The following is a 17,625-nucleotide window of genomic DNA, read 5'->3' on the forward strand; positions in this document are numbered from 1 at the left end:
GCTGTTACTACTCCCCCTAAACTTTGAATGTGTTTTGCTTATGTAACCTGGAGTGAAACTGTGAAAATTCCTAACTGAGAAAACCTTTTACCCTCATCTTCAGACCCTTACCACAAAATGTGTTTCTTTCCTGGAGGGAGCTGCTATGCAGATATGAACAGCTGGTGCTTCAGGCTGTGTGTGTATGTGTACACCAGCCTCAAGCACATACACAGGGCAGTGTCTCACAGGGAAAAACATGCTCCCAGAGCAAGTCCTTTCTTCTAGGATATACGTTTTCTTTATAGATGCTAGATGTCCTCATGCTAAATTGCTGTTTCAGGAAGGGCAAACTTCATGCTTCCTCCTTGTTTCATTCACCTGCTCTTTGTGAATCCTCTTCTCCTTTGGTTGGAGAGGCTGGATGCAGCTTTGTGAGGAAGATTTCTGTTAGCAGGGTGAGTAGTGTGATGTCCTGACCTCTCAGCCTGTGTCTGGCTCAGTTGACGCCAGCAAACTGGAAACAAGCATTCCTCAACCATTTTCCCTGTTCTTCACTGCATCTTTGTGCCGCATACTTCATGCTGGTTCAGTCCTTGGTGCACCCCTGTGCAAGCAAATGTAGTAACTAAAACAGTAAAATAAATAAATAACAATGGCAACAACAACAAAAACCAAATGGTCTTCTGCCATTAGTAGTTAAATCAACTCAGTTGAGGTTCTAAAAGGAGAGGGTGGATACGTTTAGCTGAGAGTGGGCTGGGGGAGCAAGATCTATTCTTACGGGCAGTAGCAAACTTTTAGGTCTGCTCATTGCATGAGTCTGCAACCTTTTACCTGTCTTTGTGTTTCAGGAGACCTCCATGAGCACTGTGGGCACCGAGAGGCTAGGTCATATTGTTAGTGATCCGCGCCAGAAAGAGTAAGGCCCTTAACAGCTGTTGGGTAGAGCTTTGGGAGGGGAGGAAGAACTATGGGGTCCTCTTCCCTTCTGTGATTGAAGGGAATGAAGAGCTTTGGGGTAATTTAAGAATGCAGTGACCTGCTGAATGGGAGACAGTCCTCTGCTGACAGCTTCTCTGTTTTCTTATTTGCAGTTGCTGACTATTTTAGTTACTAGGCTGCCCCAGTATGTTGACACTGCTCAAATGTCCTTTTGGATCCAGTCAGCTTTTTCTTTTCCCCTCTCTTATACTGTGCCATTGTAATAACTGCATATCTCCTGCACAGTGTGAGAAGATTGAGCCCTGTATGTTAGTTATTTAAAAAGCTTCTTTGTGGACTCACACTATTGTTGCATACCCAGACTATAGAAATGATGCTGACAAGGCAGTAGTGAAATTGTATTCTTTCTTTGGTGTTCTCTGTCTCCTTCCCCAGTTTGTGTTTTAAAATCGTATTCACCAATGGAAATAGACGTGGCTCCTATTCCTTGGCATCTCTCTAATGTTGTTCTTGTTGGGCTATGGCTAGGTAAAAGCAGGAAAGGTGGCTCCTCCTGAGTGTAGTGCAGTGGGTCCTGCCTGATTCATCACCAGTTGGTATCCAGTTTTTTTCCCTGGGTTTGAAATTCCTTGTTTTTAATGAGTCCTGTTGACGTTTAATCTTTCTCTTTCTCCCTCCATCTTTGTTCTTCTCTTGCCCTTCTGTCCTTATCCTCAACCCTCATTTTTCCCTCTGCGTTCCTTCCTTCCTTGGCGGTGCTCCCACCTGTCCTTCCGACTCTGCCTCCTTCCAGTTTTTGGTTACCATCCATGGGGAAGAGAGATCGCAACCAGGTAAGCTGACTGTGCTCTACCTTTTTTATTTTCTTGGTTTCATTCTCTCTAGAAAGAACAAAGTGCTGGCTTCTGATTTCCCTCACACTGTGGCGTTTGCACGTGAGGTAAGGTAGCCTTGTCCCTTTTTGTTTTGGTAACTGATGTCTTCTGGGCTTTGAATGCAACTCATGTCACTGGCATTATATTGTCTGTTTGAACTGAATAGCTCACAAACTCCTTTTGTTTATCTCCCTGTTTCAGGTTAGCATATGCCTACCTCTCCAATAATGAGTGGGAGGGAGAGTAACTCTTGGCAGGAGGAACTTTGGCCTCACAAAATTCTATAATAATTGGAACATTTTTCTCTTTTTGAATGCTTTGTTTTTCCTTGCTTGGCTCAGGCTTCTACCTGATAGTCTCTTCAACAGAGAATGGGGGAAAAAAAGTCATCTGACTAATTAAATAAGCAACTGCAACAGGAAAAAGTAAGAGGTGATTAGCAAGAGAAATAGGCACTTTTGTAATTGACTGAAGCTCTTGTGTAGGTACTCATACTGCTTTGTATTCTCTATATGTAAATCTTGCATAGCTTCAGTGGTAGGAGGCTGTTTTACTTACAGTGTAAGAGCACAGGTTCCCAATAGCAGCAAACAAACAAACAAAAAAAACAACTTCCAATTGAGCAGTCATGTTGTAATGGTGTTCCTAGTAATGCATACTCCCTTCTGCTCCATTGCAAGTTGGTTTTTGATTGGTGAACACTAGGACTGAAAGTTGTTTTACCCTTCAAGTGACTATAAATACATACGTGGCAAGGAATTATTTCCATGCCTTTCTGCAAAGTAATTTCTAGGCCTTTGTGCAACTGTGCGTTTCTTGTTAATGGCAGCATTTCACATACCACTTTTATATTTTTAAGAATGATAACTCTGTAAGCTTTAAAATGACCTATATAAATCAGTTTTATTTTTCATAACTGAACTTGAATCAGCTGCAGAGAGTTACTGGTGATTCTTCCCTACTGTGCAGCTGTGGTGTTATTTCACTGATGGTAAACTTATAGTCCAATTTAAGGAGGAGCTCCCCGATAACAGAAGCTTTGTTGTACTTAGTACCTCTTCTTTGTCAGAAAGTTTGAAGGCAAAGGCCTAGTACTGAGTTCTAGACTAGCATAAAGCATTTCTGACGAGAGGTCTTCTACAGCTGTGGATTATCCCTGTCCGGAAATACATGTATCAGTCACCCTAGTAATACAAGAACAAGTGTTCTGGAAACTGGTGAAGCACTTTGCAAAGCAGATGGGAATGAACTAATTGCTTGTGGTGTGAATTATAAACACAGAGGAGACCCTGAATGGAAGTGTAACATGGGCACCCCAGACTAAAGACCACTCTAAATCTTCTATGTGTACCAAACAAAGCTTTTGCTGTGCATTGTATGAGCAGATTTGTTCCATATCTTTCCTGTAAAAAAATATTTTAGAGTTGTGTTTTCTACAGTGAACTGTCTTAAACAGGCTTGATGCCTTTAGGGTTTGTCTAGTGCCTATCTTACAAAGGATGCAAGATTAGCCTGACCACACGTGGTTTCAGAAAATCATTTTAAGCAGTTTGCAAGGGAAGCTTGTGAGCGGGAGGAGCAGCTCACTTGCTGTGGAATGAATTGGGAGCTCGTTGTGAACTGAGCCTCGTGGGCCTGAGCCTTCTAGAGATGTTTCAGTGACATGTATGGCCACCGGGAATATTGGCACTGTTGGAAAGTTCTATGATTGCACTGTTTGTAGCAGTGACTTTTCATTCTGCAATATGAATGTGGACAGGGGACTTCACTTACACGGAGGTGAACTTTTTGCTTGTTACCACAAGCAGTGGAGCAGTGGTTGTTACCACAAGCAGTGCAGCAGTGGAGCCCTTCAAGCATGCTCTCAGTCAACAAGCATATGTAATAATACGAGTTGGAAGAGGAGTGTTCTTGTAGGGCTGTCTGTTGGGAGAAGATGGTTATGAGTTTTTCGGTTGCACCCTGTGCTAGCTTTTTATCTGAATTGAGTCAGTTCTCACCTAGCCTCATCCCTTGGTATTCTGAAAAGGTATTCTGAAAAGGTTTCCTTATACTGTATGAACAACTACAGGGAATAGATCTGAAGTAGGTCTGAGCAGCTGTATCTGGAGACTATTTCCTTTAATGCCTTGCTTAAATAAAATCTCTTGACTTTCCAGTTCAATCCATTATCTCCTCTGTACTCTCTGGATGTGCTTGCTGATGCTTCCCACCGAAGATGCTCACCAGCACACTGCACCGCCAGGTAACTCTGCTCTGTTGGGGTTGTCTGACTTTCCTCCCATACTTCCCTTCAGGAGTACTATGCAGTCTGAACAGCACTCACAGGCCTGGAAGTTAATGCGCTTTTCCTTGCAAGGCCTGTGTTCAAACTTAGCATAGAACATACCAATGCAGCTTAGCTGGCAGGCTCTGTACTCTAAGCACTCAGGATATATTGAAACAGTGTGTGACAGACAGGCAGAATATACTGTCTTTTTAGAAATAAATGTGATCTGTTTCTCATTGTGCAACGAGTTTGCTGCGAGTCTGTTGTGTAGGTGCAAATGGGCACAGTATTGTTCCCCAATATTCAAATCAGAACAAGATGAGAGGGAAAGTGCTGACAGACTAGTGTGAGTGCCTTGCTGAGGCATTTTGGTATCCTGGGTGCCTAAAATAGACTCTCTGAACAGATTCAGAACTCACCTGAGGTGACCTCCAGTGGCTTGGTATCTTTCTCTATTGCAGTTTAGATCTGGTCTGGCCAAATGTTGGGGTTAACATTTGAATCTGCATGGTTGGGGTTAACATGCTCTTTGGGTACCTTTTGCTGACTAATCCTAAATGAAATCCAAGTGTTGGTCTTGGAGGTGACTCCTGTTCTTGTGCTGCAGGTGACTGTTTAAAGGTAAGGTTGAGCTCTTTCACTGTACAAGGAGACAGACTTGCTTGGGGGACAGCTCTGCTTACGTGCTCGTACAAAGGACCAAATCTGAAAGAACTGTCTGGACTTTAAGCTTCATGTTTTTTTTTCCCCCTTGTTAATTAGCAAATAGAGCATGAAAAATGTACTGAGGTTGTATGTGTCTAAACGAAAGCTTGGCACCCACCCAGCAAAGCCTCTCCTCCCACTGGCTACTGCAGGGAATTTTGTGATGTCGCACCATGACCTCATGCTGCTGTAGCCAGCATGCTAAAGCTGGAAGGGGAGGTAGGGGGAAGGGAGGGAAATCAACTCTTAAACAGTCAGCTGGATGAGAATAAAAAGAATCCAGAAGATTGTGCATCAGCAAATTGGTTCCTTTCTGTGCTTTTGCCCCAGTCTGGGGATGTTTTGTGCCTGTGAAGCAAGAAGATTAATTGACCTCTTCATATGCAGTGAGGATAACCTTTCTTGTGCCTCAGGTGTTTCACTTTGTGCTATGCAGAAATTACAGGTGAGACCAGCTGTTTCCTGTTTGTCCTCTAGAAAGGAGATCTGGACAGCTCCTGCCCACAAATTTGAACATAGCAAAGTTCTGCCTTTATGATGATCAGTGAAGGGCTTTTCCAAAACTACTGAGTGTTGCAAGAGATTTCTGAAGCTGGAGTGATCATGTTTGCTTGGTTTTACTGCATATATAGTCTAGTTAACCAATGGACATATGCTTGGTTCCTTCCTCTAAGGAGCAGGTGACTGCTGTCCTGACAAACAATATCCCTGATGAATTGTTACTGAATGTTGGCAGAGTTGTTGTTTGTCTCATCCTAGCAGTGACTGCATTTTTAAGCGCCTGTCATTTGGAAAGCATTTCGTTATTATAGTGTGAAATGTGCTCATCTTTGGTGGGGTTGGGGGAGTGGAGGGCAACTATGGTAAGAATAAAAAATGTTATATGGCCCCATAATGTGGCAGGGATTGAATTCTTTAGTACAAGGTGCCTGTTTTATGTAAAGATGCTGCCAAGGGCACAGAAGGAAATCGATTCCTTCACAGGTATATTCTCTTAACAATAGTAGTTCTTTAGGTACTAAGAGCTAAGTCCATTGGCAGTCCATTTGCTTACAGGAACTTCAGGTGATCTCTGTAAGCTCTGTTCAACCATTGCCCCGGTTAACCTCTTCCTCTTTTTTTTCATGGACAGAGTCAATTCCAGCAGTTTGTGCTTTAGTAAGGTCCTAACAGCTTGCATCTTGTCCTCAAGAAACTCTACTCAGAGATTTGTCAGAATGGGGTGGGCATACTAATGCCCTGAGAATTATGTGAAATAGAAGAACCCGTCTTAATATTGTTTCTTCAACTTGATGCCAACTGTGTGATGGAAAATTACCTCTCTGCTAATCTTCTGCTAACACAAATGTGTCCGATGGAGTATAACTACCAGGTGGAGTCTGCCCCCTCCAATGGAAATGTTTTCTTTTCCTCTGTGGTGGATTTTGGTGTAGTTCATCTGGACGTGCAGCATGTCACTGGTAACCCATTGCTTCGTTTAACCAGATCTGTTGCTCAGAATACTGAGCGCAGATGGGGGTGTTCAAGAAAGGCTTTTCAGTGTCAAGGAGGAAGTTCTATGTATGTGGAGGGTTCCTTGGGAAGTCTTATTTGAAAGGCTGTGTGAATTGTACACTACCAAGATTACCTTTCTTGCTTTATGTCTGTGATGAGAAGAGATTTCATTCAAAGTGTGTGCATAGCACTGGGAATTTCACACCCATCATTAGAAGCAGTTCTGTGTGTGTGGTGACTGTTATCATTAGTGGTATAATTTTATTTTGTGAAGCGAGGAGAGTTTCCTGCTTTCTTGCAGTCCTCCCAAGGGACAGCTGGTGTATTAATTTGCTGTATTGCCTCCTGGCTGTTCCCAGGCTGTTTTTCCTCTTCATCATGGAATTTTTAATGGCCCTGCTGCCTCTCGGGAGGCATGCAAGGAAGAGTACCTCGGGGATCTCTTCCTTTTTTCACATGCCTATAATTACTCTCCTTTAAGAGCACAAAGCGTTTGCTAATCATGTCTTGTCTGTTAAGGTTTCTGCTTGACGATGCAGGCTGTTAAAAGCAGGCTAGCAGAGACTTGTATGGACAGCCCAAGTGATCATTCCCCTCTTTACCCTCTACCCATTTGCCTCTCTGGGTGAAAGGAGTGGTCTGTACAGAATTTTCTTCTTTAAGTCTTTAACTCTCCTGAAGAGGATTTTGTACAGGCTCAAGCAGAATGTTATTGGATTCTGGGTATCCAATGGCTCTACCAGTGGAAAGATGTTATAGGTTGTGGGTTGGTGGAATGTTATTCCACTGAGGCAGGATGAGAGTTTCAGAAGAGCCTAGAGCCAATGTTCCCTTCAATTTAAAAGTTTTAATAACAGGTAGAACAAGAGAGGAAGGTAGAAGATGATAAATTGTCCCTAATGTCACTTGTGGTTTGTCTAGCCTTGAAAATAGGGCTATGGGTGAAAAACTTAATTAAATGCTCTGACCGGGGTTTATAAGAAAAGTGGACCTCAGTGCCCAGTGAGATGGCAAGTAGATGTTCAAGATGAAGATTTGAAGAATTATGTTAGAGAGACCTCTGAACAGTTCAGCTAAATCCTCAAAGAAATGAGGAATACATCATTTGCACGCCCTCTCAACTAATATTAACCATAAACCTAGAGGCTTAATTGGGTTTAGAAGCAAGACTTCAATCTTGCCTGGAACATGGGATAGAAATCCAAAAGGGTTGGTGATCATCTTCTAGTAAACTGCCAGTTGTCCCAAACCCTGCATTTGTTGGTGCTTTTGGAGTGAAAAGGCTTAGAGGTCTCTAATTCTAGTTCTAGCTCTAGAAATATGCATGTTTAAGTAAATTCCTTTTTTTTTCTTTTTTTTTTTTTTTGCCTCTGTGCAGAGATCCTGGCATTTCTGCCTCTTACCCAAGCATGTGGAAGTATAGGGATTGCCTGCAATGTCAAGCCTTTCCTGAGATAGCTGAATGAGTGAATGATTGTTCACAGGTTTGTGTTGTCCCACTTGACCAGGACAGTGTCTTGCTCATTTCATGTGACCTATCCACACATCTTCATCTTCCTGGAATGTCTGTATATAAAACTGTCTTTGCTGCTGACTGCTTTAGGCATCTTTCTCTCCATTTTTTTTTTTTTTTACCACTTAGCCGGAACACTTTCATGTCTTCCTTTGCTTCTAAAGCCTAGCTAATATTCCAGTTGGGGATATAACTGAATTCTTCTGACAGGCATACAGTGAACAGCAGCTATCAGCCTAGTGTCATATGCAGTTGTGTAAGGCCTAATGCTTCCATTTTGGTGAATCCTAATTCTCCAGAGTGAAAAATAAATTCCCCTTGGCTTCAGAATCTTGTTTACTTACTCTCTCTTTCTTCCTCTATGAAGCATGTTCCCATTGTGAAATCCATGTACTCAGTAGGCCTGGCAAATATTAGGGCTGTTTCTGGCACATGTATCATGAGTCAGTATGAAAATAGTGAACACAATATATGGGATCGCATCATCTCTATTCAGAACACTTACTTGGGAAACTAGAAAAAAATGCGTTCCCTCTTGTTAGAATGCTTACTTGGGGAACAGAGTGCAGCTGCATGAAGGCCCGTGACATTCAGATGATTTAAGAAGTGGACTGACCTGTTAGTGATTTTGAAATCTGAAAATGTGCTCTAGCAGTTGTCTCATGAGGCTCTGCGGGGCAGAGGAGACTGCTGCAGACAAATATCAGCGTAGTGATGTGGTAACAGGAGCTACTTGAATGGCAGCTTTATATGCAGACTGGATGAGCAACTTGTATTGATTTACAAATGTTGTGTGCAGATCAGACTTTGGTGCCCAGCTGGGTCTATAGTTTAAAAGAGGACGAGGAACTCTGCTCTTACTATTAATTTTGTGAAGCCACCATAAACAGCCTCAGGTAACACTTCAGGGCTTAGAGGAAGAACCTTTCATTTGGCCTATGTTTGCTGGGAATTCAGCATCGCAACTGCAACAGCTGGGCTGTGTGGAATTCTTTTGGTAGCGGTTTCCTTGTTGAACATTTACTTTAACATGAGGATAATAGCACCCCTTGTTTGTATGACAGTAGATTAATGGCTAGCTTATTTTCACTACACAATCCACGTGCTCTGCATCTTCCAGGGATAGGGGTAGAATAAAGATTGTCAGCAGAGAAACTGAATAATGTTAAGATTACAGTGAGAGGCATATACCCCCAGGTGTCTGATAATGCCACCCCTTTCCAAGAAGGCCACAGACTGTCCCAGTTAGCTGTGCAGGCTCTTCTTAGAGGCATCTGTTATGAGACTGAGGTGTATTTTACCCTGGATTTTGAGTGGACATCATTTTACAATCTAGACTTCTCTTTACAGATTGAGAAGGTGTGAGGGGCCTGATTCTTTCAGTCAGGTTCTTTGTGAACTGATGTCTGCTTGTGCTCTGCATTGTTTTCCACAGATTGTATTGTTTGCCAGTCTTAAAACCTATAAATTTTCCATTTTTACATCTATGACAGGGTTAAACAGTAGCAAGCTCAAATGACCCTGGTAGTCTAACATGCAGTCAGCTTGAACTGTAGGAGTGAAATAGGACACTCCAGTGTATGCAGTTACAGTTCCTTTAAAGAAAATAAAAATAAAACATCATAGAATAAATATGTCGAAGAGAAAAGAAAGGAAGCATTGCTCAAAATACTTCTGACACATTAAAGACAACAATGAATCCCAGCTTTGTGCATAGCAAAGCCTGCTTTTTCTCCAGTGTGACCTGCATGCAGAATCAGGTACCTTGAGTGCTATGGTACAAACAAAAGATAAGAAATTACCCAGGAAATACGGATTTAGCTTATGATTTAAAAAAAAAAAAAAAAGGCACATCGCTGTCAGAAACAAACTATATTTTTTTAATATAAAACCATTTTTTTCTGTACATATGTAATTTTTCATTCATTAACTACTGTCAGTGAGAGGCCACAGTGTTTGGTTGGATATATTGTGGCTACCCAGGTAGCTGTACTTTGGAGCCTACTTTGTGTCTCCAGATGTGTTCTGCTTTTTCTCTTCCCAGGGTAGAATTTCAGTCCTTTCTGGACTATAAGGTAGGTTTTCTGTGGTCACCTATCAGATCCAAGAGTGACTGAGCACTGCAACTTTGTTTTTACTTATGATCCACCAGCCATCGTCCAAAAGTTATCAGGCAATTATTTACTTGTTATTGTTTGTGCAACATCAAGGAAATTATAGAATCCTAGCAGAAGAAATAGAAAGCCAGTAAGGATGGAGTAAGTACCATTCTACTTTTCTCAGTTTAGGCCCAAATCTGTCATCCCACCAAACTCTTTACCTCTGACTTCTTCGCAGAGGCTTGTGACAGTGTACCAACGTGTATTTGCTGTCACCCTTTGCTCTTGGTCTTGTTCTGTTTTACTTCTGAGTCATTTTGAACTGTTCAGAGGAGTTGTTAAAACTCACCTTTCACAGAACAACTAATTCATTGTTGCAGCCTGTAACTGAGATTTTCACAATTCATAATTCAGCCTGTCCGATGTTAGGTGGTATGCTATGCGTACCCATTGCCTTACATTCCCGGTGCTGGTGTTTCTAGGAGTCTGCTGTTAGACTGGTATTTGCCAACCTATTCTCTTACCAATATAGCACCTGTGTTCAGGTTAATAATCATAGAATATCCCGAGTTGGAAGGGACCCATAAGGATCATCAAGTCCAACTCCTGGCACCGCACAGGTCTGCCCAAAGTTTAGACCGTGTGACTAAGTGCACAGTCCAATTGCTTCTTAAATTCAGACAGGCTTGGTGCAGTGACTACTTCCCTGGGGAGCCTGTTCCAGTGTGCAACCACCCTTTCGGTGAAGAACCTCTTCCTGATGTCTAGCCTAAACTTCCTGTGCCTCAGCTTGACACCGTTCCCACGGGTCCTGTCACTGGTGATTACGGAGAATGGGTCACCTGCCTCTCCACTCCCCCTCACGAGGAAGTTGTAGACCGCAATGAGGTTCCCCCTCAGCCTCCTCTTCTCCAGGCTGCACAGGCCCAGTGACCTCAGCCATTCCTCATATGTCTTCCCCTCTAGGCCCTTCACCATCTTCGTCGCCCTCCTCTGGACACTCTCCAACAGTTTTACATCCTTTTTGTACTGTGGTGCCCAGAACTGCACACAGTACTCGAGGTGAGGCCGCACCAGCACAAAGTAGAGCGGAACAATCCCTTCCCTCGACCGACTAGCAATGCCATGCTTGATGCATCCCAGGACACGGTTGGCCCTCCTGGCTGCCAGGGCACACTGCTGGCTCATATTCAACTTGCTTTACAACCCCCAGATCCCTCTCTGCAGGGCTGCTCTCCAGCGTCTCGTCGCCCAGTCTGTGTGTATAGCCAGGGTTGCCCCGTCCCAGGTGCAGGACCCGGCACTTGCTTTTGTTAAACTTCATGTGGTTGGTGATCGCCCAGCTCTCCAATCTGTCCAGATCTCTCTGCAAGGCCTTTCCACTCTCATCTGAGTCCACAACTCCTCCAAGTTTGGTGTCGTTGGCAAATTTGCTCAAAACACCTTCTAGTCCTACATCTAAATCATTTATAAAAACATTGAAGAGGACTGGCCCTAAAATGGAGCCTTGAGGGACCCCAGTAGTGACCATAATCAGAAATTGAAAGGTGTGTTAGCTACCAAAGAATGCATATTTCATAAAATGTGCCTCAGATACCCTTCCTGTCCATGTCTTAATGAGGTCTATCATTCCTGTGTGCGTTCTTCTCTTTCTTCCTCTACCAAGGTGCCTACCACCTGGAGATTCCCTGTATGCAGATTTACGGTGCCCATAAAGTGCACCAACCACTTGAAACTGACACTTTTACCACCAGGGCAGTCAGAGCCAGTGAGTAATCAATAGGTTCCTGATTTACTGACTGGAGTCTGGGTGATCAATAAGGGATAAACCTGAATGAAATACATGTTACAGAGACAATTTATGACCTCTGAGCCTTTGTGCGTTAGAGGCAGGGTTGATAGATTCAGCATCCTTGCTACTAGTCTCCAGATGGAGTACAATTTGCCCTTATTTTTAGTACAAGAAGGGATTTTGAGATTCTCAGATTTTCTTTTTTTTTCTTTCGTTCAGTGTAATTGTGAGGTAGAGGTAGATATGGTCTGAGCATGGATCTGAGAACCAGGAGCTCTAATTCTAAATTTAGCTGTAACATTTGTGAACAGGGAAAAATTGCATAAAGTCACTTAGAAATGATTGTGCATACTTTCTTTGTAGTTTGTAGTGATTATCTGCCAAGGATCAGTTAGCTTATATAGCGTAAGCTCATAAAATTAAAAGTGAACCTTTTCTTTATTATGTAATAAGATTATTTGGATTGTTGTATGTAATCATAAAGTCATCTAGTTAGTAATCTAATCTTATAACAGTGATGCTAAATAAAAACCTGATGTTCCACTTGATTGACACTATATTTTCCTTGGGCTATGTGTGCCTAAATGTTTCAGAATACATTGTAAAACTGTGCCAAAACACTATTTGGCTGCTATCACAACCATGTACAAAAACTATCACAACCATGTACAAAAACACTTTTTTAGCATATATGAGGTCACTTACAAGTTAGTCATCTATGTGTATAAACAAAGGATTTGTATGTGCAGTCTCCAGGTGTGCTGGTATTTTTCCAAGCCATTAGTTCTGATTATGTTAATATGTGCTCCCAGAAATTAAGGATTTGAAAAATTGGCCCTCAGTGGAATTTAACACAGGTTAAAAAATTTTAAACTACTCCTTAATGTCAAATTAAGATGACAAATCTTGTAGAACTTCAAAATTGTAGTTCAGAATACAGAATGGTAGCTATTTTGTTGTTTTCTTTCTTATTTTGTGATTGCATGCTTGTTACAGGTAAGTAGGTAGACCCAGTAGTATTCAAACAATTTATAGTTTTGGCTTGTACAGGAAATTTTTTGTGCTCCCTGCCCTGTTCTGTATAGCTACAACAGGAAACTTCCTATTTGCATAAATTCAGCTTCTGAAATTGTATATATTACAAATATGGTGTTTTTTAAAATAAATTTTGGCATGAGGTATGTAGCTGCAATCTTTCCCTCTTGCTATTTGTAAAAGTTCAGCACTTGATAAATGTTCAGGAAAAGAAATCAAAATAAGCTTTAAAGACAGAAGCATTTCATCACTTAATTGTCAAAATGTATATGGTTCCAATCTTTACACGATGTAAACACCTCACAGTCCTTAATGGTTTTTATTTGCACAGTAGTTCTGCATTTGTCACATCACATCTGATGCAGAGAGCAACCAAACAACTCGCCAAAGAAATTCTGTTATCTCAGACAAAGCAGGGGTTTGAATCCAACATCATCGCTAAATTATCCATTTGTATTCATTATGGATTGTATTTGAGAAGGTTCTCTGAACTGCTGCCAAGGCTGTCTTTTCTGAATTAAACTTCACTTCTTCCTAAGTCTAGAACTTGGAGGGTTGCTCTGTTCAAGCAAGTCCTAGTAAGGCAGGTTTCTTCTTACTTGGCAAAGGGTTAAACTGAAGTGGTCATTGGTAGGCTTCAGACTCCACAGCTGATATGACTGGGACAGATTAAGCCTTTCAGCTATCTTACAGGTGCAGCAAGGCTATGATGCTGCAAGCCAGATTCAGCTGTTTTCACTGCACTTTCTATAAGGAAATCATCATTTTGAAAATTCATGAAACAGTTTTGCATTTCTAACTACGTGAACTTACAGTTATAGTGGAAATAGTATTCACGGACACTTGGACTATAGGTACTTCGTAAGATGACTAAAGTTTTAAATATGTTGTAAGCTAGTTTCTGAATAAGGGAATAAATATCTTGTAATTTCTTCAGTGCAACCTTGCAGACATTTTTTAGACTTGTATAGAAGTAATGATAGGGTGTCTCATATCTCTGCTTGATCTTGTCTTTACTTATGCAAAAGTTAGTTAAAAGTGAATACAAAACTAGATCCTTAAAATGCTAGGAAAGAATTATTATTTTGCTCAGTTTATGTTTGTGTGCTCTTAAAAGAAGTGTGAGCATAATGTTATGTTAACAAAAAATCTGAGGAAAACTTCCCTGAGAAGCTCTTGGTTCACATTGACTATTGATTAAGAGGCTGATGCGGAGGAGGGTTGGAGGGATGACTGGTCAGAGTTTTGTGGGAAGGTGACCCTGGAACAGAGTTTAACTGGCTGTTGTTTTAATTTCTCTGTAGGCAAGCAAATGTACACCTGGGACCACCATGTTCAAGGGACATCAAGAGGAAACGAAAGCCAGCTGCAGCCTCCACATCCAGCCCAACATCAGGTAACCTGGATTTATCTGTCTGCCAGCATGTCTAAAGTTGTGTCCCTCTTGGGCAGAGTGCCAGAGTCAGAACAGTCAAAAATAGCATTACCTTGATTTGGAACTAAAAATACAAGTGAGAGAAAGGCAACATGGAAGAGAATATCATGTGTTTTTTGTGGAGCATCAAAAGCTGCCAAGTAAACTAATCTTTTATAACGCGGCTATAGTAAGTTAACATAACTTAATGCTCCACTGTGCAGGGGCTAATAATCTGTTTTGCCAGAAGGTGTTATTTCCACTGTTCCTAAATTATGCAGTATATGGTAATAAGAAGGTGATTGGTGTACACAGTGTGTGCCTTCAGTGTTGGGCTGACATTAGCTGGTGGCTTTGTGCCCTTTTTCAGGGTGCCTCTGGACACTTTGGCAGGAGCAGAAATATGGTAATTTTTATATGATCATTAGCTGAGAAGACCTAACTCCCTTGGAGTTGTCTTACTGTTGTGGGTGAAAGTAGTCATTTTTTTTTTTCCTTTTCTTGCTCTGGGGATGTAGTGTTTTCCTATCATTTAATTCTGGAAAGTGATTATTCATCAGAATCTTTAAAAGTGTAAATCCACAGAACACAGAAGGTTTTAGGAGACTGCCTTCTGGCCTTTCACCTTACCCCACCTCTTAAAATATTTTGCCTGCTATCAGTGACTGATGTTCTCCCAACTAGCTCATTAGGAAACTATGATTGTAATCCAGTGACAAAGAATTGGGTGAACTGATGGGAAAAATGGTGATGTGAAAACCATGATGGCCAAAGAAACTGGTGATGAATAGGGGGAAATGAGGTTTGGGTTTCTTCATTGGGCTGGTAATAGACAGTAGAATAAAGAAGTAAGGATGAATGTTGTACTATCTCTTCAGGTCATAGGTCTGGAGTGCAGACTGCCTAAAAGGTTTCATATTAAAAAAGAAGAGAAAAGAACATTAACAATCTGTTGCTCAGCAGAAGTGTTACTTGTACTTGTTATCGACAGTTTATTTAGGATGTCCTTTCCTAGCTTTTGAGCATCCCATGTTAGGGTACTCAAACTTCTGAAGTGAAATCGTTAGTAAAATTGTATATGGTAGCCACAGAATTTTAGTTCTGAGGTATTAGGTTTTCTTGGTATGAATGCAAGTGTCTCATTATGAGACATTTTTACCTATCTGTGTATCTTTTGTTCAAAGTGTAATTTCTGTACTGCATTGCTGGTCATGCTCTATAGGGAGAGCTTCTACTTTTATGCATGCATGTTTCAAAATATTATGTGCATTTTACTTAACTGACTAGGCAAAGTGTATAGTGAACATCTTTTTACAGAGCTGAAGCTGCATCTGGAGTGGAACTCAGCAATGGAATATAGTACAGATGTCTGACAATCTTTTAGGGAGGAAGAGGGAGAAAAACAGTATTGCAAATTAAGGAAGGAGGGTGTAGTTGCTGGAATCTGGACAAGCTGCTTGTGCTGATCATCAAGAGAAGAGTGCTGCAGGATCTTTAAAGGCAGAAATGGTAAAGAGCTCTGCCTTACACCCTGTTTATAAACAGCCCAAGCAACGTTAACAGATGGGCAGGGTTTGCTACAGTGCTTGCAGAAAGAAACTCATGTGATAGGGTAACTGAAGCTGAGTCCTAGCTAACTTTCTACAGCAGTCTCTCAAATGCAGCTGGAGTACAACCTGGGCACGTAACTTGGAAACTTCTAAAAACTGATATTATTTCCATTGAAGGTGATCTGACTGCAGAATGACTAAATGCCTGAAGAAATAACCCAGGATTACTCTGCAGTAATGTAGAATTAACTGAAGCCTCTTAGACTTGTTAGACATTGGTGAGGCAGATATAGATTTTTTCTGCCTTGTATACACCTACTCATCTCTACATAAATGTCCTACCCTGAATTCCCCTGTCACTGAGGAATCATGGCAGCCTCATTTTCTCACTACAGAGGCTCTGTTTGTGGTGTCTTATTCCTTTTTCAAAATATGAAACATGGGTGAATCAGAACGCAAGCCAATGACTGTCACTGCAGGCGTACACAGTGTTGGATTTTTTCACTTTTAAATAGATTCTTAGCTGAGTCCAACTGCTCCCGTCTCACTTGTTGACCAGGTCCTGCTTCAGTGATCTCCTTTTTTGCAACCTGAGTGCCCCATGGAGGTGAAGGACACAGCCTGAGCTGGCTCCATCAGTCAGCAGAACAAATGGGCTTGCTCTGCCGAACATCGGGCCATCTCGGATTCCACCTCTTTTATAGAGATGAGTGATGAAGAGGGGCTCGTTCCGCTTTGCCGCTGTATTAATACACATCAGGGGCCAGCTCCCGGCACTAAATCACGCTACTGCATACATCTGTTATCGGACTCCTCACTACTGTGATGAACAAGACTGCAGATAGAGGCTTCCTCATGTCATTCTTTATAGGATTTTCCTAAAAGAATAAATAGCTCAAATCTCTGCCAACATTCTCCCCTGTCATTGTGATGAATTTAGCTTCTTTCTTAAACATGCAGCTACAAATCTTCCCCTGTCGCTTCCCCCGCCACCGCCATCCACTGAAAGTTTTGAGTTGAATTTGGCTGAAATCAGAAGATGCTAATAAAAGGAATATGAGATGTGGATGCTGGCTCACTTCTAATTGCAGGAGTGAGAGAAGGGAGCTGGAGATAGGTTTATTTGGGAGCCAACCAAACTAGGTTTATTCCATGTCTTCTCACATGCTTTTATGACAGTAGTTATGGGTTCTGGTAAAGGATGCTTTGTTAGAGACCTTTGTGTAAACATCAAAAAACATGTATTGTTGTAGCAGAAGTGCCTAGGTCTCTATTGTTATAGCATTAAACTTCCATTATTTGTCCACCCTTTGAGACTAATTAGCCTAAATACCACAGCTGTGGTTGAAGAATAACATTTTGGAAAAAGGCCTGAATGTTGAGAGCAACAAAAAAAAATGTCAGAAAATTCAAAATTCACTTGCATGTCAGGGAGTGACTGTTACTACCAAAAATAAGTTGTCACATGCAAGTGTTGAGAGATATTGAAAATTAAAGTTAGTGCTGTCTGTGCTGCATGATTCAGCAGTGTGTGAGCCCTAAAGCATGAAGCTTCCACAAAGCAAGAACAAAAGTCTGATTGGTGTAGTTTGGCAGTAGAATAAGAAAATCTGGCTGTGAGAAAGACTGGCTGTGCTGGATTAGATGAAAAATTCATCCAATTTATTGACCAACAACCATGCCTACGGAAGAGGAAAGTCTGTGGTGATAAAAATCCTTCAGACTTTCAGTGATCTAAGGCTAGGGGCTTCAAAACACAAGGATAGTGTCCTTGTGTTCAGTTAGGCTCAGCTTCAGTGAGATATATTTGGAATAATGTCCCCTGGGGCATAGAAGAGCTTGTTTGAGAAATACTTTTTAAAACTTCCTTCTCATTGTAGTTATTCTCTAGCTTGAAAGGGATCTCATGAAGATTGTCACATCTGTCTTCCATTTGTCAGAGCAGACCACAAGTA

The 17,625-nt window shown here is 41.6% G+C and overlaps 1 protein-coding gene across 12 annotated transcripts in view; it reads left to right on the forward strand.

Moving 5' to 3' along the window:
- GPATCH2L (G-patch domain containing 2 like) overlaps nucleotides 1–17,625 on the forward strand; it is a 39,662-nt gene that overhangs the window by 12,652 nt on the left and 9,385 nt on the right. For 6 of the 12 annotated variants that reach the window (XM_083837421.1, XM_083837418.1, XM_083837412.1 and 3 more), the window contains 4 exons: nucleotides 834–901; nucleotides 1,810–1,864; nucleotides 3,959–4,044; nucleotides 14,011–14,102. In XM_083837421.1, coding sequence (XP_083693547.1) covers nucleotides 834–901; nucleotides 1,810–1,864; nucleotides 3,959–4,044; nucleotides 14,011–14,102 — 301 coding nt within the window. Of the gene's footprint in view, nucleotides 1–833; nucleotides 902–1,717; nucleotides 1,758–1,809; nucleotides 1,865–3,958; nucleotides 4,045–14,010; nucleotides 14,103–17,625 lie in introns of those variants that run through there. The other 6 variants (XM_083837422.1, XM_083837420.1, XM_083837419.1 and 3 more) reach the window with 3 other exon arrangements.

The sequence above is a fragment of the Anser anser genome (genome assembly GCF_964211835.1).
Source record: "Anser anser genome assembly, chromosome: 5".
Taxonomy (NCBI): domain Eukaryota; kingdom Metazoa; phylum Chordata; class Aves; order Anseriformes; family Anatidae; genus Anser; species Anser anser.